Genomic DNA, 25126 nt, shown 5'->3' with positions numbered 1-25126 from the left:
TTGCATTGTTGCAGTACGCGGTAATCTTCTGTGAGGTTTAACCCATAACCAACTTAATGAAAACTATAAAATCTACATGGAATGAATTCTAATCTTACACAGTTGTGGACTGAATACAGTTCTAGCAAACAAAGAATACGGCAGTTTAAATTGCGCTTACTATTAGTTCAGTACGTTACGTCTATAAGTGACATATGATAGCAAGATAAATTTGATGAGATATCACAATCTGCCAATGAGCTAACGTGTCTGGCTGTGGTTTTATCATTGAGTAAACATTGCTAATCTTTTAAACCGCTGAAAATACACTTTGGAGTCACTCGACTAAGTCATTTCATTTCTTTATAACACAACAACTATATAAGACAGAATTAAAGATCGCCCAAGTGTTGGTTTCAAACCGCTGTTTGTAGGAGCCATGGTCCTCACAATGTTCAACTGCTAATCAATGTCATAGTTCAAAATTGATAAGAGGAAATTAATTAATCTTAATTTGTTAACTTGTAGATGAAAATGTGCAAACCACTTACAAAGCTTCGCAGATGTCTTATAGTGTCGTAATTAAATGTTATTAGCACTCATGTATACTGACCCATAAATATTAAGTAAGTATCGCCAAATGTACGTCACTTTACTTAATTGAAAGATATCACATGTCTCTGGATTTGTTAGTAATTATCTCCTTTTCTCATCATTCTGTGACAAAAAATCGATTCGTCTAAGTGTAAATTACTGGTTGTGTTGACATGCGTAAACAAACTGTAACATGTTTTAAAAAAAGCTATATAGACCAAATGCTGGATGAAAATGAACCAAACGTATTTCGAAATTTGGCCATGTAATTTTACGACGTGTTCACATTACCACTTGATATTCAACAAGGTAAGACTATAAACATTATGATGGCGACTATAATAATAACATTTTCAAGAAAAAATACATATTTCAGTTCATCGTCGACGATTATGGTTCTTGGCACTCAAGCGTACATTATTTCAATGTTATTAGATTCACCTTATTTTGGAGAAAGTTCGAAAACCTTTCTCTTCATTTTGTTAGTTAGATGAACTAAGCCTAGTACGGGAAGTTCAATTGTGCTTGATTGCATGTGAAACGTTAAGGACTATAGAGCTGTAAATTATTGTCCAGACGTTACTGACAAATAGAGCAGTGTATTGATCTTCTGTAAGATAAGTTATCGCACTCTGACCAAAACATTTACGTTGCGAGTGAATTATTACATCCATAAGAAACATCGACGCATTCAATTGATAATGACAGAAACTGATAAGTAATCATCGAAGGAAATGTCACACAGCTTAGACTGAGTTCTTGCTCATTGTTCATGATGTAATCATCAAGAACAAACAATTCATAGGTCAATGTCATCAGGTATTCCCATCATTAAAGTCAACTGAAAAACAGATTTTCAATACCACTCGAGCACTCTGACTGATGTACGTGTCACAAATAAGCTTGAACCGAAGAATTTATCTGCCACGACTTACACAATTATGATAAAGGTCTACTGACACGTGTTTTATTATTAAGACTGAAAATAAGTGGATCTATGCGGTAAATATTCAGTCTCCCAGTATTCCGAACCAGATGACTCTTCGATAACTCGCGACGTATTCGCCGAACATAACCGTATCCCTCATCTCCCACCGGATCATAGGGATACTGCCGCTATGTTGGGGCAACCCTCGTCTCTGATAACGTCACGCTCGTTCAGAATACGGGAGACTGTTTATAAATAACCAATTTGATATACACCCATGCCCAGAATTTGCAAATGATAGGAAAAAATCAGCTCAGCCCTTGGCGTCGCGCAGCAGGTTAAGATTCGGAATTCTATTTTTAACCTTAGCTGCTCTGCCCCGGGATCACTGTAACACAGACACGGAATACAGGCATTGCATACGTGTGATGCATGTGTCAGTTAGTGAGTAGTGACTGTGTAGGAGGGGCCAGGACTATGAGCTAATGTAAAGTAATTTTTAATAAAATATACACACACCGATTACTTTGTCATTCATGTGCTTTGAACTTTAGTATGTCCAAAGTGAACATGATTTTTGTGCTGTAATCAAAATGCCACGTATTAAAGGGAACTAAATAATACTAACAAAATGTCATAGTCTATTGAATCATGCTATGATTTTTTATTTAGTTTTGGCCAACTTTGACCGATAGCTGCACTACTTCAGTACATCCACTGGCCCTAGATGCACTTTCTCAACATTAATTTGCATCCGCTTAATCTTGTATTCACTTCAGGCTAAGTCACCAGGTTTTCCTATCGGAAGGCATCAGGGAAAACACATAGCATCACACGCAAGAAAATCCCTACGCGTGCAAACACGAACGTATATATCGATCATGAAATAACAAATCTGTTTGTAGCCCAGCTTCGATACAATACATAATTTCAAACTAAACGGTTGGGATATGATACTGGAACCTTTGCTTACTCTTGAAGTGCTTTATTTTGATTGCCAGTATCGATATGATTTTTTTTCTAATTCGGAATCTGTCGTCTGCAAGTTCAATGTTAGTGTTTTCAGCGCGTGTGCACTCGTTCATGTATATTTTTTCTGACGTTTCTCGGTATTGGCAAGGAATTATCTTTTATCAATGACGAGGTAAAAGGAATATGTATATTAAATTTTGTTGGGATACATTTTATTAAAGGCGAGGTAACAAACTTAAACTAAAGTACGCATTTTCTCGCTTATGCCTCTGCGAGAACTCGAAATACCATGACGGCGTCCATCATCATGGAACAGGGGTGGGAACTATTTCTTTTCTGGAATAAGTACAGAACCTACGCATGTGTACTTAGTCAGTAAACCGCTACGCACCCTGCTGCTCGTCTATTACGATCTTTTTAAATACAAACCTCTCCTTTCCTTCAAAACTCTTCCGATTTCGCCTTCTCGTCTCACAGAGCTGGGCGGAGAGAGTCGGCCAATTTGTCTGTTAACGCGTTAAAGCTGACATGTCAACAGGTGTCGCTGGCGACATCGCTGTTCAGCCAAGCGCTAACTAGGGAGCCGTCATAATTTACGGCCCGGGGGGTCGGAGGAATTTAATCGGAAACTCCGAAATTTCGAGTAACTTCCCCTGTCAACCATGATGAATTTTGAGTAACCCCCCCTTTGTAAGTCAGACATTTAGAGTGACCCCCAACATAGAAAATACCAATACATTTATTTGTAAACTGTACAAAATACAGCAAAAAGACCGTTCAATCCTGATGTACCTTGATAGATTATCATTGGTTATCTCATGACGGTTGAAAATGGTGAAACCATCAAAATGAAATTCAAAGTCACAACAAAGTACAGATATACAAGCTCACACTATAACCAGTATCCCACAATGTAGTATATTGTTTAATTTGGATGAGTATCATGACAGGGTTTTCACTAGGATATCTGATTGTGCAGAATTTAAAAGTACAGGGGAGAACGCGCGAGTGGTGGAGGAGGAAGTGTCAGAGGGGGCTGTCCCCTATCTTGCATGGAAAATTTTGAGAAATTGATGTGTGCAATGGTGGAGTCTGGTGCAATCCTAGAGGTGTTTTTACCTTGTTTTTTTACAAAGTAAAACTCTTAGAATACCCAAAGGGCGGAAAGCACGAGAAGGGGTCCCCCTCTTATATAAAAAAAGATAAATTGATGTGTATAATGGTGCAACCTGAGAGGTGTTTCAATTTATTTTGCACTCAGTAGAACTGTTTGAAAATGACATTGAAAAATGATATTTTCATTACATTTTTGCATGATCAGTGTTTGAGTCACAATATTCAACAACCAAAATATGATAATACATTTTGTTAAAAACAGTTCTCAGTTTGCCAGAAATTGAAGACCAAAGAATATGCAGGAATGGAAAATTTGTGACTTTCTTTTGTCATTTCTCCAGCTGCCAGCTTTTAATGAAAGCTTGAATATGGTATGGTTAAATGTCAAAATGATTATTGCACTGAAGTAAATTTAAATAATGTGTCTGTGATAATATAGGATGAATTCATAACAGTTCAGTTTTGTCCTAGATCCTGTGAAAAATTTGAGGAGTTGATATGGGCCATGGTGCAGTCTGGTGCAATTCGAGATGTATTTTCAATTTGTCTTTTACTAGTAAAACTGTGAGAACACCCCAAAAGGGGGCGAGCATGAGAGGGGGTGTCGCCCCTCTCGCTTCGAAAATGTTGAGAATTTGATGTATGAAATGGTGCAATCTGAGACGTGCTTCAATTTATTTCGCACACAAAATAGAGTAACCCCCTTCTTGCTCTCCACATTTTGAGCAACCCCTTGAAGTTTTCAATTTTTTGAGTGACCCCCTCAAATTCCTCCGACCCTCCCAGGCCGCAAAAAATGACGGCTCCCCTATCTGTTCAGACTGTTTCAATTCAATTTCAATGGAGCTACCAGGACTTGGGATGTTATCAACAGTTTTACTGGCAGATGTAAGCACAAAGAACTAACTGTCCCAGATCAAGTGAAAAACCGACATAATTGGCCGAGATGTTATCCACACACAGCTTCACGACATACTTAAAGATTTTAACGATTTCTTCGTTCAAGATGGTCAACATTTGGCAAACGAAATTCCAGTAGCAGTTACTGATTCTTTTTAACATTTTCTAGGTGGCAGAGTACCAAATTCTTGTTTTGTATGTCCTGTTACACCAAGTGATGTTGAAAGTGTTATCTCACATATTTGACGTACGTAAAACTGCAGAATGGGAGAACATTTCTACAATTTAAATGCATGAGGGCAAGGCTGAAATTTCAGTCCCACTCGCACATTTAATTACTCTGTCTTTTTCGACCAGTCAGTTTCCAGACAACCTATAATTGCGAGAGTAATGCCTATTTATAAAAATGATTTATAAAAATGTAGTGCTTCAAAGAATTGGGTAATTACAGAACAATTTCAGTTCTCCCTGTCATCAGTAAAGGTTTTGAAAAAAACATCAATAGTTTTTATCGCGTTTTCTTGAAAAACCCCATATTTTTACGAACACCAGTATGGATTTACAGATAAACATAGCTGTAAACTTTCTATTGTACGTTTAGTCCAGTCTTCACAGGATGCATTGGACCAGGGAAACTCAATACTTGGCTTGCTCATTGATTTTTCAAAGGCGTCTGACACTGTCATCATGATACATTCATCATGGAACATTATGAAATCAGGGGCCTGCCTTTTAAATGGCTCAGTAGTTATTTACATCACAGTTTTGTTTTGTTTTGTTTTGTTTTATCTTTTATTAAGGATACGCCATTGCAATTAACATATAATTTGAAAACAACAGTACGTTTGACATCTTGAGAATTGTTTGCTTGAGAATTGTTTTTGTAATGCAAATATTTGAATATTTCACTTCACACTGCACTGCATTAGGTGTGCTTGTCTATTGTTAACTTCAGCTGTCAAATTCTTCTATGCCATTAAACAAGTATGATTGGTTAGGCTAGATAAGTCCGTCTTGGACTATTTTCTAGCTTTTCACCCTGTTTCGTAAACAACGATTGTATACAATCAAAATACATATATTTGTTTAAATGGTGATCACACTTTTTTATAGGTGAAATAAATTATTGGTTGTAGTAGCAGTAGTGAAGTAGTAGTAGTAGTAGTAGTAGTAGTAGTAGTAGTAGTAGTAGTAGTAGTAGTAGTAGTAGTAGTAGTAGTAGTAGTAGTAGTAGTAGTAGTAGTAGTAGTAGTAGTTTTTAGTTTTTTCAATGGAACTTTTATTCCAATAATAAAAGTCGTGTACAAAAATACAAAATTGCACTCAGCTGTACACGTCAATCTGGTGCAATCAATAAAATCAAAAGAAATCAAAAAAGGTTCAAACTGAGAAACACAAGCAGCGTTCACAGAAAAACACACAGAAGCACTGAGGTTGATACTCCATTGGGTCTTGACGTGGTGACCAAAACGTCGATGACATCACTAGATAACTGGTAGTATAAAATTGACATCAGGCGATGAGATGACTACCAAAGCGTACGTGCATCCAGCCTAAGGTGAAAACCACTATATAGATCACATCAGGTGACAGGTGTTAAAAAGTAGCATCACGTAAGATTGGTCGGACCAATGTTGACAGCTGGACGTCAAGATAATAGGCAGCAATAACGCTAACACAAGCACAGTGGTTAGCCTGAAACGAAGCAAAGTGTATGTCCCTCCGACAACTGTCCGAACCATGAAAATGATTCCCGTGAGGAGTACGGTGCCCAGGGCATAGACTCGAAGCTACTCGAGCCTCAGTTATCAGAAGTGTAGCCTAATGCTGTAGAGTGTATGCAGTGTGTTAATACACAGACCTAACAAGCTTACCTCACGAGAGAATATCAGCAATTTTCAGTTTTCTTCACTAACAGAAGCTAAAACATTGTTCACACACCAAAATCTATCAAAATTCGTGTTCTCGCGGGAGAAACCATGGTAAGCGTATTCATTTAGTATACGCGAACGTAGACGAGATTTAAAGGCGGTAATAAGGTCACCAGACAGGTGCGGATCATTTTCAGTGATGGCTTTACGACGAGTCATGTGAATAACAAGTTTTGCAGTGTTGAAAATATAGTTTAAAAGGGCATGGATACTTTTATCCATAATAGTTTTAATAAAAGGTGGGCCCATTACAAACCACCAGTACAAAATCCTACAGTTGGGTCCAAGTAGTTGACGAGATAATTTACGCAGTAATTTGAACAAAGAGGTTAGTCGATGACATTCCAGAAAAATATGAACAAGGTCATCTCTGTTACCACAGAAAACACAATTTGGGGTCTGACTGAAATTACATTGAAACAGGTAGTTACCAGTTGCATAGGCCCGTGCAAAATGCGCCATTGAAGATCACCTTCAGTTTTAGGTATAGGACTAGTATAACAGAAACTAAAATTTACCTTCGTGTCTTTTGACAGACTAAGTAATTCCCTCCAAATAGTGTCAGGACGATCACTATGCTTCTTGTGGAAGTCAGACATGATGAGGAATTTATAAATTGCGCCCTTTTCAATTTTATAGAGGGGGCAGTTAAGGACAATGTTATTTGTTTCATCGGTATGAATGATGTCAAAGTGAAAACGGGTATTGATGGGGGAGGTTGGAACGTTAAGATTGACATCTTCGGAGAACGAATGTTGTAATTTATCTCTCCATTGTTCAGGAATGGAATTACGTAATGACGTCACGACATTGCTCAAAATCCTACGCGAGTAAATGGGCATTATGTTTGCTATATTATCATGAGATAACCAGTTTCTCGAAAAAGGATCGACAAGGTCACTTATTTTTGTTATCCCAGCATCAATGAGATGATTCGAAAGGGTTGGTGATCATCAAATACTGAATGCTTGATTTGATCATAAAAAAGAGAGGTTCTTGGAGAATATTATCCGTTGAGGTGGGATCACCCTACGAACAGCCTTGGAAGACTGCCAAGTTTGTAACAGGTCAAGATAAAATGGAGGCATGGTAACAGGAATACTGGAATTTTAATAGCAAGAAGTTGTCTACTATAATCAAGTTTGTGGACACGCCTAAAGTAATAATCAGTGAATGAGAATGAAGGGTGATCTAAACCTGAATACAAATATCTTTGTATATATTGTAAGCGGAATGCCTTTGCACGTGCAGGGAGATTAATAAGACCATGGCTCCCTTTTCGAGAGGAGTGTATAACACAGTAGCAGGCACCCAGTGACGACCTTGCCAGAAGAAATCAAGAAGCGCACGTTGAATTTCATTGAGTACATCAGGTGGCGGAAATAGAGAAAAAATGCGATGTAAGATTTTGCTGGCCACGAGCTGGTTAATAACAATTACTCGACCACGGTACGACATTGCAGGGGCAAATCTTGACCACCAACTAAGTTTGTTGTTGACTTTTGATATGCAGTCATCCCAATTCTGAATGAAATAGTCAGCATTATTGCCTATGAAAGTACCAAGGATCTTTAAACCGTCACTATTCCATTGAATTTGTAAGGGGGTGTCTCTTCTGTTACGCCAAGCACCCACCCACAGCCCTTTGGATTTTCTATAATTAACCCGAGCATTACTAGCATCTTCATAAGTACGCAACCTTTTTCGAGAATACTGAATTCTGAATTATGTGTGATAAAAAGACTGACATCGTCAGCATAGGCAGAAAGCTTACATTTTCGCCCATTAGATTTTGGAATCATGATTCCTTGAATATTTCGATCTTCACGAATTTTGTGAAGCAATGCTCAATAACAATGGCGTAAAGTTGACCAGATAGAGAACACCCTTGTCTAATTCCACGTTCAAAGTGGATTGGAGCAGTAAGAGAGCTGTTGATTCGAACAAGACTTTCCGTTTGAGTGTAAAGCAATTTAATGTGTTTTATGAAATTATCACCAAAGCCAAATGAATGCAAAGTTCTGAAGAGGAAATCATGATGGACCCGATCAAAGGCTTTTTCTTGATCCAGTGACACAATACCTAGTGGAAGAGTGAATTCGTTATGGTAACTTATGCAGTCTCTGATTAAGTTGATATTATCGAAAATTTGACGACCCGGAACTGTATAACTTTGATCGATGTGTATGATGTCAGGTAACACGCCTTTCAAACGAATAGATAAAGCTTTAGCAAAGATTTTATAGTCTGCACAAAGCAAACTAACGGCCTCCAGTTACGTAGCAAAGTATTGTCACCTGACTTGGGAAGTAAAGTCAGAACAGCACGACGACAAGAAGTGGGTAAAATACCATCTGTGAGAGAGGCTTGGAAAACATCATGCAAATCATGACCAATAGTGGACCAAAACGTTTTAAAAAATTCCACTGGTATACCGTCAATTCCAGGTGTTTTACCAGTGGTAACCTGCTTTAAGGCTGAGGACATTTCTTCAAAAGTGATCGGTTCGTCGCACTGTTCAGCTTTATCCGGGTTTAATTTTTGTAAATTATCGAGAAGAGAATCTTGGGCTGCAGTTGAAATGGGTTCCGGGTTGTAACAAATTTTGATAAAAGGTACGAGTAAGTGAACGGATTTCATGTTGATTTTCAGTGATGGTCTGATCGTGACGACGCAGCTGATTAAGAGATTTGTGCTGACCTTTATGTTTCTCAAGGGAATAGAAAAAGTTTGTACTGGCATCGGAATCATTAAATTGTTGATAACGTGCTCGAACAGCTGCGCCTTGAGTTTCAATCTTATTTAAGTTATCCAAGATATCTTTCTGTTGCTGATATGTTTTATGAAGTGAAGGGCGTTCAGCAAGCAGGCATTGCAGATTTTGGACGTGATCGTTTAATTCTTTTTTCATATGCTTATAACGGTAGATGTATTGATAGCTGTATTGTTTGCTAATTTCTTTAATTTTTTGTTTGCCAATGTCCCACCAAGATTGAAGTGAAGTGAATCTCTGTTTTTCATTGCGCCATTTCTGCCAAAAAGTCTTGATCAAATTACAGTAGTCTTCATTACTTAAGAAACTAGTGTTGAGACACCAAACAGGATTTTTATTTTTAGTGAAGTTGGCACAAATATGAAGGGAAACTGGACTGTGATCAGATAAATTGTGACATGAATCAATCGAGACAGATTTGATTTTTGAAGTGAGGGCTTTTGTAATGAAGAAGGTGTCAATCCGTGATTTATTTTTTTTTTTGCCAAGTATAATTACGTGAGGAAGTGTGAACATGACGCCATGCATCTGCAAGTTTTGTGCGATGAACAATATCAGAAAGAAACTTAGAAGAATTCATGTGTGGCTCAGTCTCAGAACCCCTGTCTAAGTTAGGAATGAGCGTACAATTAAAAATCTCCCCCCATAATAACGGATCATCATTAATACTGTTTAAAAACTTTTTAAGCTGAGCGAAGAAACGTAAACGTTCCTCTCCAGAGTACGGGGCATAAACATTCACTAAGTGAAATGGCTGTTCATCTACAGTCACGTGGAGATGTAATAAGCGACCTCTAACAACACTACTTTGAGAAATAACATTCACTTGTTTTCTCTTGGGAAAGAGAATAGCGACACCTGCCGAGTTACTAGTTCCGTGAGAAAAATATATTGGTGAACGCCAAATAATTTGCCATTGGGCTTGACTATCAATTGTTGAGTGAGTTTCCTGGAGGAAACAAAAATCGTTATGGTGATCTACATTCAAGTAAGATAAAATTTGATAACGCCTGAGAGAATCGTGACCTCCATTAATATTCCACGTTAAAGTTGAAATGCTTGCCATTAAAAGACAAGACAAAAGAATTAAGGCATTAGTGACCATTATTTTAGAGAATAATGTTTACTCTTGGTATACGCATACAGTTTAACTGTCAGCCTATATATTCTTACATTTTGGCTGGCTGTAACACGATCAGATTTGCGCAGCTTATGCAATGCTTTAATTAGAAGTCTTAAATCTGGACAATATTCATAACATCTCTGGACTGGCTTTTTGAACCTTTAATCTGCGCTAAAAACTCTAAAAGGCTGCTAAAGCTTAGATCGTTGCGATCTGTCAGTTCAGAAGTATCAGAAACTTCAGATGTCATAGAAATACTATCAGCGTCATCAACCTCTTCGTCTCCGTCAATATCAGAATCTTGGCTGAGAACATCGAATCTATTACCAGTTTTGACCGGAGTTGTCTGGGATAATGGAAAATCAGAGTCTGTATGCATCCCTCCAGTATTAACACCAGAGAAAGGCGTCTCTGGAAAATCAAGGGATTGAGAAAAACCACTGAGGAAGAAGAAGAAGGGGAAGGAGCAAAAGGAAGAGAGGGAGAGGAAGGGAAAGGGGAAGGGGGAGAAGAAGCAGGGGTTCGTACCCTGTCTTCAACAGCAACACCAACATCTGCGGACTCTGTGTCATCAACATTTGTGTTCTTACTATTGGCCCATCCTTCACTTGTTTCATCGTTAACACCTTCATTGCTTTTGTCATTAGTATTGATTATCTCCTCATTGATTACATCATTTGCATCGCCTATTTCCATATCATTAGTATTTTGAACTTTAACCTGCTCATCAACACCTTGCTCCTCAACAATTACCTCATCGATGATATTATCAGTAGCAGCTGAAGAAATTTCTGCATTATCAACATTGTTATGCGACTCTTTGTTCTGACTGTTGCTATTTTCGTTTCTTTGATGAGCCTGAGTTTCATGAGCTGAATTTGTAGAAACATTTCCTGATTGATTTTCAACAACGTGCAAAACACCGGGCTGACCTGGACAATTTCTACGAATGTGGCCTTTCATACCACAAGCGAAGCATCTCATTTCATCAACAGAAATGTAAATTGGATACAAATGATCTTGATATTTGACCTGTATTAGCCCGTTGATGTTGTCATTATGTAATAAAATGTGAATTTGCCGTCTGAATGACTTGACATGTTTCAAGGCAGGATCTTTACAACCAAGGGGAATGACTCGCATATGTCCAACTACTCTTCCTAGTTTCCACAATTCTTCCTCTAGTTTTTCATCAGGGATAAATGGGGGCACATTAGATAAAATAACTTTGGAGGCAGGTTTGAGCATGTGTTCAACCTGGACGAATTCATTGTCAAGCACTAGTTGGCGTTCAACGACAGACTCTACGTGTTCTAATTTAGCAAGATACACAACCACTGAACGATTCATTCGTGAAGCTGCAATAATATTTTCAGCCCCAACAATCTTTGAAATTTCAGACACATAGTTTTCTACTGGCACACCTTCAACATTGTTGCACCTCACAGCATGTTTACGGGTGAGGTGCCTGAATGGATTGTCGACCTGGGTAGCCATATTGCGTACCCACAGTGGCCGGAAGGGGAAAGATAAAATCCACCCCAATCCAGCCAATCGAGCTTTAAAAACCTCAAAAACTACGTAAAACTGAAAGTATCAATTACTCACGAAGTAAATATACCAGTAGAGTTGATCAATAACGCTGAATGATGAGAATACAACACAAAATTCAGGAGCCCATCTACCACACGTCCGCACGGAGTAGTAGTAGTAGTAGTAGTAGTAGTAGTAGTAGTAGTAGTAGTAGTTTTCAAACCATCGTTTATTCACTATATACACAAAATTGTACAAGGACTAAAATTCAGAAAACGGAAACCGGTTTCCAAAAAGGAGAAAACGGAAAAGGAGAACATGTGAAATACAATGAATTTACAAATATTTACAATATAAGTACAGAAAAAATTCAAAACCAGTGAGAACAAAAGACGAAATCCCGATGACGAAAGATACTTTAGGTACAGCTACGTGGACAGATATCGATGATAAGCGAGGGTCTAGTTTCAGGTTACAGTTCAACATTACCTACTTGAGAGAACAGAACTTATGTTGTTAAGTGTATGTATGACCCTCCATCAGACCTTTAACCGATCCGAAGATCCCGTAAGGAGTACGGTGCCCAGGATTAAAAGCCGACAACGACCAGGAAACAAGGAACTGTCAATATATATGTGTGCAGGAAAAAGACAGGAACATGAAAGAAACCAAGGTTAAATTAAATCATTAATGACAAGGACTCCATTATCATTGACTCTACAAAGGGCGTCATTAGTCGTCCAAGTGTTCTTGAAAATGGCAAGTTGATTATTAAGTTTGTGATGCAAAAATTCTATTTGAATCCGCGATTTAAGACGAGTTCTAAAAATTTGTAGAGGGTCAGTAGGGAGACTATTCATAATTCTTTTATTTCTACGACAAAGGTAAATCGACGTTTTCGCGAGAGCATTGATAAAGACAAAGAGACGATTTGCTTGTTTCGAGATAAATTTTCCTGATTTGTGGGGCGGGTTTAAAATTAACCAGTGAATGGGAATGGAAATACTGTTATCATTCAGCAGAAGTTTTGATAATGTTTGCAATGCTAAGATAAGATCTTTATTATAATTACATTCGTAAAAAGCATGAAGAAGATCGTCAGGCTTGCCACAAAAAACGCAATTAGAGCTTGCACTGAACCCCATTTTGAACAAAACTCTCTCAGTGGAGAACGCGCCATGTATGATCCGCCACAGATAATCACCTTCTCTCGATGATAACGGAGGACTGTAACAGGCTTTAAAATTTGGAACAATTGAATTTGAAAGATTAAGAATGGAGCGCCAGACAGTATCAGCAGTATTTGGAAGACGTTCTTTTTGCAAAATATTGACCAAATATTTGTAAATGGCACCCTTTTCGATTTTGTACAAGGGAAAGTTGAGGTCATTAGAATAATGCAATTCAAATGAATAATGAAAAGGAGTAACATCGTTTGAAATTTCACCTCTGAGATAGGACATAATAGTTTCTGTCCACTTTAAAGGGATTGCTTTGAGAATATCACTGTAGATTACTTTTGCAATACGGTGAGAATAAATGCTTAATTTGGAAAAGACTTCTAAATCAGTAAGCCATTTTTTCCTTTAAAAGTCAATGAGGTCTTTGATTTTGGTGAAACCTGCGTCTATAAAACAGCTATTTTTCAACCGCTCTTGCGTTACTGGATGGAGAATTTCCTTGTTATAAAAGAGAGGCTCATTAAGAATTTCATGAATATTGGAACTAGTTTTGCGAATTTTGGAAACAGATTGCCAGCATGAGAGCAAATCATTGTGAAATTTAGACGAACAGATGAAGGGAGTGTCAATATCAACAGTAAGGAGTTCAGTGGAATAAGACAGATTATGGACTTGTTTGAAGTAATGATCAACAAAACTGAAAACGGGATGATTGTTGTCAGAGTAAAGATATCTCTGGATAAATTGCAGACGGAAAGATTTAATACGGGATGGTAAGTGGACTAGTCCTTGGCCACCTTTGTAAACTGGCAAGTATAATTTCTCTGCTGGAATCCAGTGTCTGCCTTGCAAAAAGAAATCCAAGATGAGTGACTGGACGAATATTATAGTACTAGTTGGGGGACATAAGGAAATAAAACGATATAAGAATTTGCTTGTCAATAAGCTGTTGATTATAAGAACTCTACCCCTATACGAAATATTTGGAGCATACCGATTCCAATATTCAAGATTATTTGAAAGAGTATCGACCAAATCTGTCCAGTTTTTATTAACAAAAAGTTCATCATTGCCGAGATAAACGCCGAGACTTTTTAGACCGGTACTGTTCCATTTTATGTTGAGTGGTTCACACCTACGGCCTCGCCAGCAACCCGCCCAAAGACCTTCAGTTTTAGCAAAATCCGTCTTTGCATTGGACGCTGCATTGTAGATATTCAGCCAATGGCGAAGTTTGTTAAAATCCTCGTCTCGGGTAATAAGGAAATCTACATCATCAGCATAGGCGGAAAGATTACAGTGGGCTATATTGGTATGAGGAATAGTTAAGCCTTTGATATCACTTTTTGTGCGTATTTCATGAAGCAAGGATTCAATTGCGATAACGTACAGCTGAGCAGACAGAGAACAGCCTTGACGAATACCTCTCCCAAAGGAAACTGGGGAAGTGAGAGTGTTATTTACACGAATTAAGCTTTGGACATTAGAATACAGAAGAGAGATAAAATTAATGAAATTTTTGCCGAACCCAAAGGCTTTTAAAGTATTTAATAAGTAACCGTGATTAATTCTGTCGAAAGCCTTCTCTTGATCGAGAGCAACGATAGCAAGTGGGATATTATTTGAATTCGCTAAATGAAGACTATCTCTCAGAAAACCGATATTATCATGAATCTGACGACCAGGAATGCTGCAGGTCTGATCTTCGTGAATAATAGAACTAAGAACATTGCGAAGACGAAAAGAGAGCGTCTTAGTGAGAATTTTATAATCACTACAAAGAAGACTTACTGGACGCCAATTTTTTAACTTCGTAGAATCGCCTGACTTTGGTAGAAGGCAAACAACTGCCCGTCTGCAGGACAGTGGCAGTTCACCATCACTGATAGATTTGAGAAGCACTTCATACAGATCATTGCCAATGATCGACCAGAAAGTAGTGTAAAATTCATTTGGGAGACCATCAATGCCAGGGGAACGACCTGTCGGGAGATTTTTAACAGTGAAAGAAATTTCATCAAATGTAAGAGGCCTATCTAAGAATTCTTTGTCAGTATCTTTAAGTTGTGGTAAATTTCATGAAGACGTCTTTCAGCATATTGTGTCAATTGGGTCAGGAGAAAAAGATTTTGATAGAATGAATAGGTTAGATTACGAATTTCTTTTTGATCTTCGGTGAGGGAGCCATCCATTTTTTCAAGATGGATGATAGGCTTTCTTTTTCCATTGCGAGTTTCAATACTTTTAAAGAAATTATTCGGCGCATCGACCGTGTTGATAATTTTGTGTTTTGCACGAATGGCAGCTCCTTTCGATTCATGATCAATGATTTCTTTTAGAAGGAGTTTTTTAGTGTTATAACTCTCAATGAGGGACTGATTTTTATGAAGATTATTTTCAAGCTGAAAAATTTCTTTTTCGAGACTACGTTTCACATGATTCTTTTCAGCTTGTCTGTGGGAGGAATACTGCTGAGTCAACTGTTTGATCTTATTTTTACCAGCATCCCACCAAAATTGGATCTTTGTATAATTTGGTTTTTGTTGTTGCCATTTGGACCAAAATAACGAAATAAGCTCGATATAATCGTCTTCTTTCAGAATATCAGTGTTCATGTGCCAGACTGGATTGTGATTGTCAGTGTTTCTCTGAGAAATAACCAATTTAACAGCAGAATGATCAGAGAAACAAAGAGAAGAATTTATGATGGAGCAAGAACGAATACGATTTGAAAATTGTTTGTTAACATAAATGCGATCAAGTCTAACATGTGTGTTGCTACGAGACCAGGTATAATTACGTTCAGACTTATATTGATTACGCCAGGCATCAACTAGTTCAAAACGGTGAAAAATCTTGTCAAGAGAGAGAGAGGGGTACGAGGATCAGGTTCACTGCCAATACGATCAATCTCGTTTACTGTACAATTAAAATCTCCACCAAGAAAAATTGGATCTTCATTAAGAGAAGTCAAGTGATTATTGAGAACTTTAAAGCACTGGAGGCGATCCGAGCCATTAGCAGGAGCATAAATGTTGATAATGTGCACAGGGAAGCCATCAATTGTCACGTGAGAATAAAGAAGGTGACCCTTTATTAACTCTTTTTTGGACAGAACAACTATTCTCGGAGATTGTTTGAAAAAAGAATTGCAACCCCTCCCTGATTAGCAGAATTGTGAGAAAGAAGCAAAGAACCTTTCCAAATAAGACTCCAAATTTTCTCATCACCAGCCAAGGTATGAGTTTCTTGAAGAAGATGGATATCTGAGGGAACTTCATTTTTAAGATATTCAAGGACTTGGTATCTCTTCAAAGAATCCCGACATCCTCTAACGTTTAAAGACAACATCGAAATGCTTGCCATGCTAACTAGAAATAACAGAGAATGACACAACATAAGGGAATACTAATGAATGGGTTTGCCAGTTGCTCTAATATGTTGTTTGATCTTGGAATTTATCTTTTGGACCCTTGCTTTCTGAGCTCCTGACAAGTGTTGGCATCTGCGATAATTATTGAAGGCGCTACTTAGCAATTTGAGATCAGGACAAAATTCTATACATCTTGTGATTATTTTCTTTGAGTGAAGAGTGTCTTCTAGAAACTCTTCTATAGCTTGAATTGATGGGGCTTGTCTATTTCGTTCAGCTGTCTGTGATATATCTGATAATTCTGACGTCATGATGTTGTTTCATCAATATCATCGTCTTCGGCGTGTCTTTGTTGGGTCGCTAAAATTTGAGCTGGAGTGAGGAAAAGATCTTGCGAATTGTCCAATGACGAATTGAAAAGGGACGAGGGGCCAGGAAGAGACGAATCAGAGAGCTTGACCGAAATGGGTTGATTGGAATCCGTCGAGCTAAGAGAGCCTGTAGCAGGGGAAAAACATGGAGAGGGAGGGAAAGGTGAAGGAGGGGTTAGTACCCTCTCTTCGGCAGTTTTACCTAAGGAAGAGACACCTTTTTGAGACTTGTTAGATTCTGAGTCGTGTTGAGTGGCGTTTGGAATCTCATTACTGCTAATTTCCATATTATCACTGCTGTCGCTATTTTTAGGCTCGATGCATGTGTCTACATGGTTTGAGGGAACATTGTCATGATAATTATCTAAAATCGATACGTTGACATCTTGACGATTTTTTTCCGACTGTGTGACATTGATTTCTTTTGCTGAAATATTGCTCGCATTTTTGTCGGTTGTTGACGCAGCATTAGTTTCTGGACTGTTATTTATCACATCGTGGTCGTTTGATTGATCAACTACATTATTTTGCAAGTCATGGTTATCAACAGGTGTGGATTTGTTGTCGGCATTTGTCCGAATTCCTTCCCCTTCCGCATCAATATTTTCAGTAACTTCGTCACCAATTTCAGCGTTTTCATTCATTTCAGTTGTGTCCATTTCATTATCGTTATCATTTTCATTTTGAGAATCTTGCATTAATAATGGGCACTTACTTTTAATGTGACCCGGCTCATAACAATTGAAGCACCTAACTTCGTCAAAAGACAAATAAATGCGGTACGTTTTGTTTTCGAAGACAACGTGATAGCAGCCGAGTAATTCGGCATCAGTAACCGTAGGTAAAATATACATTTGACGTCTGAAAGATTTAACGTGTTTCAAGTCATCCGATTTAATGCCCAAAGGAGTATTTCTCACGCCACCGACAACCTTGCCACATTTACTCAATTCACCGATTAAAACTTCGTTAGGAATGAAAGGGGGAACTCCAGATAAAATTACTTTTGTAGCTGGTTTGACAAGTGGTTCCGGTGTAATCCAACACCCGTCGACATCAATACCTTCCAAACAAACCGCTTCAACCCAATTTGTCGAGCTCAAAAACACAATCACAGCTCCATTCACTCGAGAAGCAGCTAAAACATTTTGCGGACCAGTAACTTTGGCAATGCCCTTAACATAAGATTCAACACTTACTCGTCTGAGGGACAAACATTTCAACCCATGCTTCCTTGTCATCCCGCTAAACGATTGGCTTGAGGCCGCCATCTTGCCTCGGTGGCCCTGCCAGAGCCAGCCGAAACAAAATCCGTCGCAATCTACCAAAATCCAAGAAAAACACAACAAATAAAATAACTAACCACTAAATGGAGTCACTTAGTTGACAAATCCAAGTGTAGAGATGACGGATGTCTTCACAAACGACCAGAAACTGAAGGATAAACGGAGCTCTCCAGAGACACGTCTGCAACGTAGTAGTAGTAGTAGTAGTAGTAGTAGTAGTAGTAGTAGTAGTAGTAGTAGTAGTAGTAGTAGTAGTAGTAGTACCATAGGATAACACTACGACACTATCTTTCAACTTTCTTGTTCCTGAAAGCCCCTGAATGTCGGCAACATTGCGTCGCAGGCAGAGAGCGGCAGCCATTCTCTTCGTTTATACTATTTAAGTTATTTTCAACACTTTTAGTTTTGGTATAACAACTTCGCACTTTGCCGGACACAAAAATTTTGACGAAAAGGTACGGAACATTTTTGACTGAATTGTAGAAAAAATGCAGAGTTGATAGAAGGGTAACTACAAGCACAAACGCACAGTAGGCCCTAAATATGAATCCATTGTTATATTGATGCAAAGTAAAAATAAATTGCAAAGTTCATTTATCACATGCTGTGTCTGTATTACTACTCTCCCATCTAGAGTAGTGCATGAACCCGATTCTACGGTGTTAAATAATGAAACAATCATGTTTTGAAGTTAAGTGTAACGCAAACTACTCAAAGGCAGACTACTTCAGAACAAAACAGATACAACCCCCGTAAACCGAATGTATTCACAACTTTACTGTTTACTTTCATTTTAGCCAGCACATTATAACTGGCAAGCTCAATTTTATAGTTTTGTTAAAATATATTGAAGCGGCAACAATATCAAAGCTCGAAAGGTAAAAATCATATTCGACATACCATGCAATTGCCATGAAGGGTTCAGATATTTTACGCATAACGGAAATACCAATTGGCGATAACATCAAAAACATTGATTACATCAAAATGTGAACGAATGATATTGGTCATAATTATCCAAATAAATTTACCGGTACAAAACATGGACCAGTGTGCAGATTTTCTAAGGCTTATGGCTTATTGGTTGGCTTAATATTTTGACATTGATGAATCACTTCAAGATAGCTAGTAAGATACACGATTGCCTTTAGTTAGTGTCAGACTCATTAAGTTGCTGTGAATAATGACAATCTATCAAACAGGTATAATATATTCTTCAGAGCCGCTGCATATTGTCAGTTAAAATTTGAACAAAGTGATAAGTCGTTGTCTTCAAGTCCGGAAGCGAACCGTCATGTTTATTTTAATTGTTAACTATTGATTAGTTCGAATAATCGTTTAAATTGAACTACATATTATCACAAAGTAATGTTGCCAAACTTTGTCTTTGTCTACATTCTGATTAATCATATTCTCTGTGGCAGTATTGTACCAATTTTAAAGATTTGAACGCGCCGCGTCCTGCGATACATTTGCTGACCTTAAGGCAATGAGAGAGAGAGAGAGAGAGAGAGAGAGAGAGAGAGAGAGAGAGAGAGCATGCATACCAGAGTAGACACGGGTACGGTTTAGAGTCGGAAGGGTGGAGGGAACTCAAATAGCAAATAGGTAAGGTATACAACAGGTTCAAAAGAGGAAGAACAGAAACGGATATTTGAACAGAAAGTCACTTGTACAATACTGACTATTGCTTTACTGACTATTGCTTTTGTTAGACATGACATGACTATTATGTGCAAAAATATATTCGAAAAAATATATTCGAAACAATAAGACTCATGATAAGAGAAATTCAATTTGATTTGAAAGAATGACGACAAAATCAAATGTATCGGCAGAAACTAATTCACTACTGCGCAGAAATTTTAAAAAACAGCAGAGAAACAGGTCAATATCACCGTGTTATTGGCGAAGACAAAGTCATTTGTGCAATGAAATACTAGGGTAGAAAGGGGTAAGCCTTTGCGTTACATTCACGTAATGGTTGGCAATTGTTGGTAAATGATGTAACCGATATGCTTTAATTTTTTTCAAAACAAATGAACAAAATTGTTCACAGTTCGAGTGATTAGTAACTACAGATCAAGCCATCAGACCCGAGCTACGAGTTGCGACTTAATTTTCACATTGTGGTAGTTTCTCTTACGAGATACGATGACATGATAGTCCTTTGTTTGATAAGCAAGAAAACAAAATACATGGATCAACGAGACTTTCTTTACATATGTTTAGATTTCCTGTCGAAACTACAGGCAGATATGAAAGCCAGGTAAAATAATCTTTCGCTACAGAATATATCTCAACTTCGCTGAGTGTCAAATCATATTAAGAAATCTTACAATTGCCGAAGTGTTTCAAAATTTCTTTGTAGACCTTTCTCCTAATGGGTCATTACTAAGAGTCCTTGTGGCTGAAGAATTATTCAAATAGAATTGGGTCATTACTAAGATTCCTTGTGGCTGAAGAATTATTCAAATGGAATTGTAAACGCTTGAAATTCATTTTTATCATTTAGCTATTTTAATTATACCCACTTTTCCCGTAGGAATGTGGGAAATGTCTCTTGCACGGCATTTACGTTGAAGGCTGTTTAATATGTTTTATCAGCAAAATCTGTCCATTTGCTCAGTTGCAGTTTAAACTCATGGTCCCACAGGTATCAAATTTTATGAAAGCATATCACCACACATATGACGTCCTCTTCTCTTGACCTAATCGGTAAGCCTTTGGGGTTTTGGGGTTTGATAATGCCGACTGAACACTGTAAACGTGTGGCCTTATTCGCAAATGTGAGAGAGATATACCTGCTAGATGTATTCATCTAATGGTCAAGGAACTTATTCTTCAAAACTGGTCGAAGAGATGGGGATTTGTGATTTCCACCATATGCATTTGAACAGCATACTGTTGAGGTATATACTACTACTACTACTGCTACTACTACTACTACTACTACTACTACTACTACTACTACTACTACTACTACTACTACTAATTATAATAATAATAATAATAATAATAATAATAATAATAATAATAATAATAATAATAATAATAATAATAATAATGTTTATTTCGTACTTTGGCCTCCAGCCAATGATACAGTAATAAATGAACGTATACATCGTCACAAGAACACAGAGGATAAATACATCTACAATACAAAATCTTGATATACGTACAAGATAACACTATTAATCTATTCATTAAGTACAAAGCTTTCTCTTCGTTTGTTTGCTACTTCCATAACCCGTCTATTTTCCAGTTGCATAAGTTGAAGGAATTTCTCATAGGTATGGTTTGCATAAAAATAAACAGGAATGTATTTCTGGCGCAGATCGTCATGAAAAGGGCAGACTAAACAAAAATGATATTCGTCTTCAATGACATTTAACTTGCAATGTAAACATATTCGATCGTTTCTTGCAACACCATATTTACGATCAGCCTCAATTCTCAACTGATGTGAAGAGGTTCTAAGTCTACAAAGTGCAATTCTGAACTTATTATAACTAAAGTTGACAAATACTATTCACAATTAAAATTAGTCTTGAATTCACAATATAGGTGACGTGAACGTTGTTATTTTCAAACAAGCGGCTCAAAACTAAAATGAAATTGAAGTATAAACCATAGTATTTTAAGTGATATCACTATATTTCGACTACAGCCTTAAGATTTTGTCAGTCAATATATAATTACATATTCTTGATTTTATTTATTCATTTATTTTTGTTAGAAGCCCGTACTGCTACATGCAAAACATCGGGTTTTTTCATTGCATCATCTTACCATGTCGCAGCAAGGCTAGGTATGATTGTTTGATTGATTGCGATACAGTGAAATATATTTCAATGTATTTTCACACAAATACAACGACGGCGAATGAAGAAAACAACTAGGGATGATGATGATCCGCTGAGATGCATGACGGTACCCTGAATATGCCGATCAACTTCCTAAGATCAGTTTGAAACGGTGTTATTTGTTATTATCCCTGGTATATGACACTGTACTGCGAGGCAGACTAGATGTTCAGGCCCTGATTGTGAACTGTAACGATCTATAGCATAGAGGTAATGAACCCCATCAACTCGCTAGTGAGTCAACTCCAGTATAAAACCGATTTTACGGGCAATCCTCAACAGAAGTGACCTTTAATGTTTTATCAAAGGATAACCTTTGACAAGCAATTCCACACAGAGCTACACAGGGTTCAGATTTTACAGAGATAGGCTTTAAAAGTCCCCTGAGTGGAAAATGTTCGCCTACCAATACACTGACGTCAAATTGTCGCTTTCTAAGTCATCTTAGCAGCAGATCCTTTCCACATCTTGTGCCAATCGATGCCAAGGAAAACGGAGAAACACGAGATGAAGCGTTGTTGGTGTACCGGAATATAGTTTGGAATGTAAGAAACGTAACGATTTCTCTTCCTGATCATTGAATCCAAATAATAGATAAAGAAGGTTTGGTTTCTAGAATGACAAGATAGCGCATACTGTGATCAGGAAAAAATGTCAAGATTTCGATCAAACCTCATTTTTCTTTTCAATGCAATAGTTAGAATAGACGGTTGGGACTTGACTCTTGCCGCATATTTGTTGTTTGCTTTCAATTCTGTCAAATGTATATTCCAAATGTACACAGTCCTATATATATACTATATATATGTATTCTAGATTTAAAATTACCTATTGAACTTGTTGGCATGACTGTAGTAGAAGTAGTAGTAGTAGTAGTAGTAGTAATAATTAATATAAGTATTATATAGAAATAATAACGCGAATAATAATAGGTTCAATTCCCATGAAAATTTCACAGGTAGGGTATTTTGGGTCGAAAAGACCAAATATGACATCGATTTCACTGCCCCATGTTTCCATGGTAACCATTTTAGGGGTTGAAAATATCAATTTTTCTAATATCCCATGAAAAGTTACTTTGATTGATATGAAAATTATCTAGTAGGGGAATTCGGGTCAGAGAACACAAAAACCAGACTTATTTTAAGGTTTCGAGTTGCCATGGTAACTATTTTGGCATTGAAAATGTTCCTTTTTCCCTTATTTCTATTTAAAATGTACTCGGACATAAATCCCGGTATTTGGGAATAACCTCATTATTATACACCTTTTTTAATCCAATTTTACCTCGAAAAAATCAAAATTAAAGCTTTTTTTGGGATGACCGTCCCACACTGCACTGAGCGATCGCGAGCAAACTGAGAACGCGTTAAGTGCGTCCGCTAGGCGCACAGAACGAAATTTCAAACCCGTGCAGCGCAGTGTACGTGTGAGAAATTGTAGGCCGGCAGCATAATTTCACCCGAATTCACAGGCTTTTGATTCACCACTACTAACGTTGTGAAGTACCCAATATTTAGAAGTATTTCCCCGCATTGACGTAATGGTGTTTTGAGGTCAAAGGTCAAATAGCGTCCAATAACACCAAAAGTTATTGTACTGCGCGGCAAAGGTATTGGACTCTGCGTCCTCTGATACCGAAATTTACTGTACGAAGAAAACTCCAAAGATTGCAGACGCAGGTGTATAATGATAAAGATAATGTATATTGGGGCCATTCTGGTCAAAATTATGTTTTCCGTTAATTTTAGTGTGTTAGAATTAATTTAGACCAGAAATAATTTTTCAAGCATTTTTAATTTTGTTTCATGGAGTCATCTCAAATAAGTGTTATGTAGTATATTACTAACTTCGCATTCATCGAATTAAGTTTATGCCTTCAAATTAATTTTATGTGATAAAATTAATTCTACTAGTATCTCAAATTAATTTTGTGAACCCAATTCCCCTTAGCACTCAAGATTCACTGGTACTTATTTATTTTATGGATTGACAATTAATAATTTCTTTGTCCCATTCCAGGAAGAGTAATGAAGACAAATTATTTCTGATTGTTTAACTATAGTAAAATTATGACCATGTAGTGGTGCATTATTTAAGTGTGACCTGGCGTGACCCCATAAACTCTATGACTAGCTAGATCCCTTTCCATGGTAGCAACGGCTTAATTTGAACATGGTGCCTGTATACCTTTAAACACTTTTTAAAAACCCAGCAGGCCAAGATAAGGGGGAAATTTTACAAGATATCACATTTAATACTGCCCTACTTGACATAGTATAGGGCTCTCACTTGTGCGAACGTCGTAGAAAACACTTATTGCAACAATTTACCCTAAATATAAAGAATCGGCTGTCAATTAAACTGTGGTTGCTCTAACCAACCGGAGGTAAACAGTGAGACTAAACGTGCCCATACGAGCGCAATAGACTAATCGTTTTGGCGCGTGCCAAAATTATAGAAAACCGCAAAGACTAGTCGTTTTGGCGTGTGCCGGCTAATCGGCTAACAAAAAACAGGAAACCGCAAAACCGCAAAAAGTGATAAAGAAATGTAAATAGCTATGGAATAGTTTCTATAAAAATCTCTACATATGTATATCAACCTGAGGAATAAGATTTTGACCTGTAGCACGATGCTCAATGGAATAGACAGTATTATTGTGAAAGGCGTTAGTCATATCAAACTACTGACGTGCTACAAAATAATAAATCTTTCCACATTTCAGCTTGGTGAAAAACGCATTTATTGATTCGCCAAAGGCCTGTGGATTCGCTTATTTTTGCACAAGTTCTACATGGACATAGGAAAAAGTTCGACTCACCCTCTGGATTGTTGAGATACAACTGACTGTTTCAGTGAATCCGACATGATGAGAGTTCTCGAATCAAAAACTGTACTGTAGCCGTGCTCGAATACAAATGTCTTCCCATAAAATTACGTCATTGTTATACAAGAGTTAGCCTTCCAAAGTCTGTCACCCTGTTTTTTTCAAAGTTTGAGTAGAGGGCGGCATTTCCATCTGAATAATTGAAAGATGTGAAACGCAAACATTTCCATCGCATATGTTCCGCCAATATATACAGTAGAAATACTGTTACGCTGCAATTACGTAAGCTTATAAGCTTATACTCCACAAAATGGCCACAGACGGCGTGAAGTTTCTGAAAGGATTTCCTAAACGTCCTACTTGGTACCTT

The 25126-nt window shown here is 37.5% G+C and overlaps 2 protein-coding genes across 2 annotated transcripts in view; one reads left to right on the top strand and one right to left on the bottom strand.

Moving 5' to 3' along the window:
- LOC139123392 (RYamide receptor-like) overlaps positions 1–25126 on the top strand; it is a 180702-nt gene that overhangs the window by 17805 nt on the left and 137771 nt on the right. The window lies entirely within an intron of this gene.
- LOC139123313 (suppressor of Mek1-like) lies at positions 16711–17472 on the bottom strand. The gene has a single exon (XM_070689468.1). The coding sequence runs from the start codon at positions 17470–17472 to the stop codon at positions 16711–16713; it is 762 nt and encodes a 253-aa protein (XP_070545569.1).

Source organism: Ptychodera flava, chromosome 22, assembly GCF_041260155.1.
Source record: "Ptychodera flava strain L36383 chromosome 22, AS_Pfla_20210202, whole genome shotgun sequence".
In the NCBI taxonomy this organism is placed as follows: domain Eukaryota; kingdom Metazoa; phylum Hemichordata; class Enteropneusta; family Ptychoderidae; genus Ptychodera; species Ptychodera flava.
Note: the sequence above shows the minus strand (reverse complement) of the source record. Positions and strands in the feature narration are given on the sequence as shown.

Excerpts from the sequence above, each read along its gene's own strand:
- LOC139123313 (XM_070689468.1), bottom strand. The coding sequence starts at position 17,472 with ATGCAAGATTCTCAAAATGAAAATGATAACGATAATGAAATGGACACA.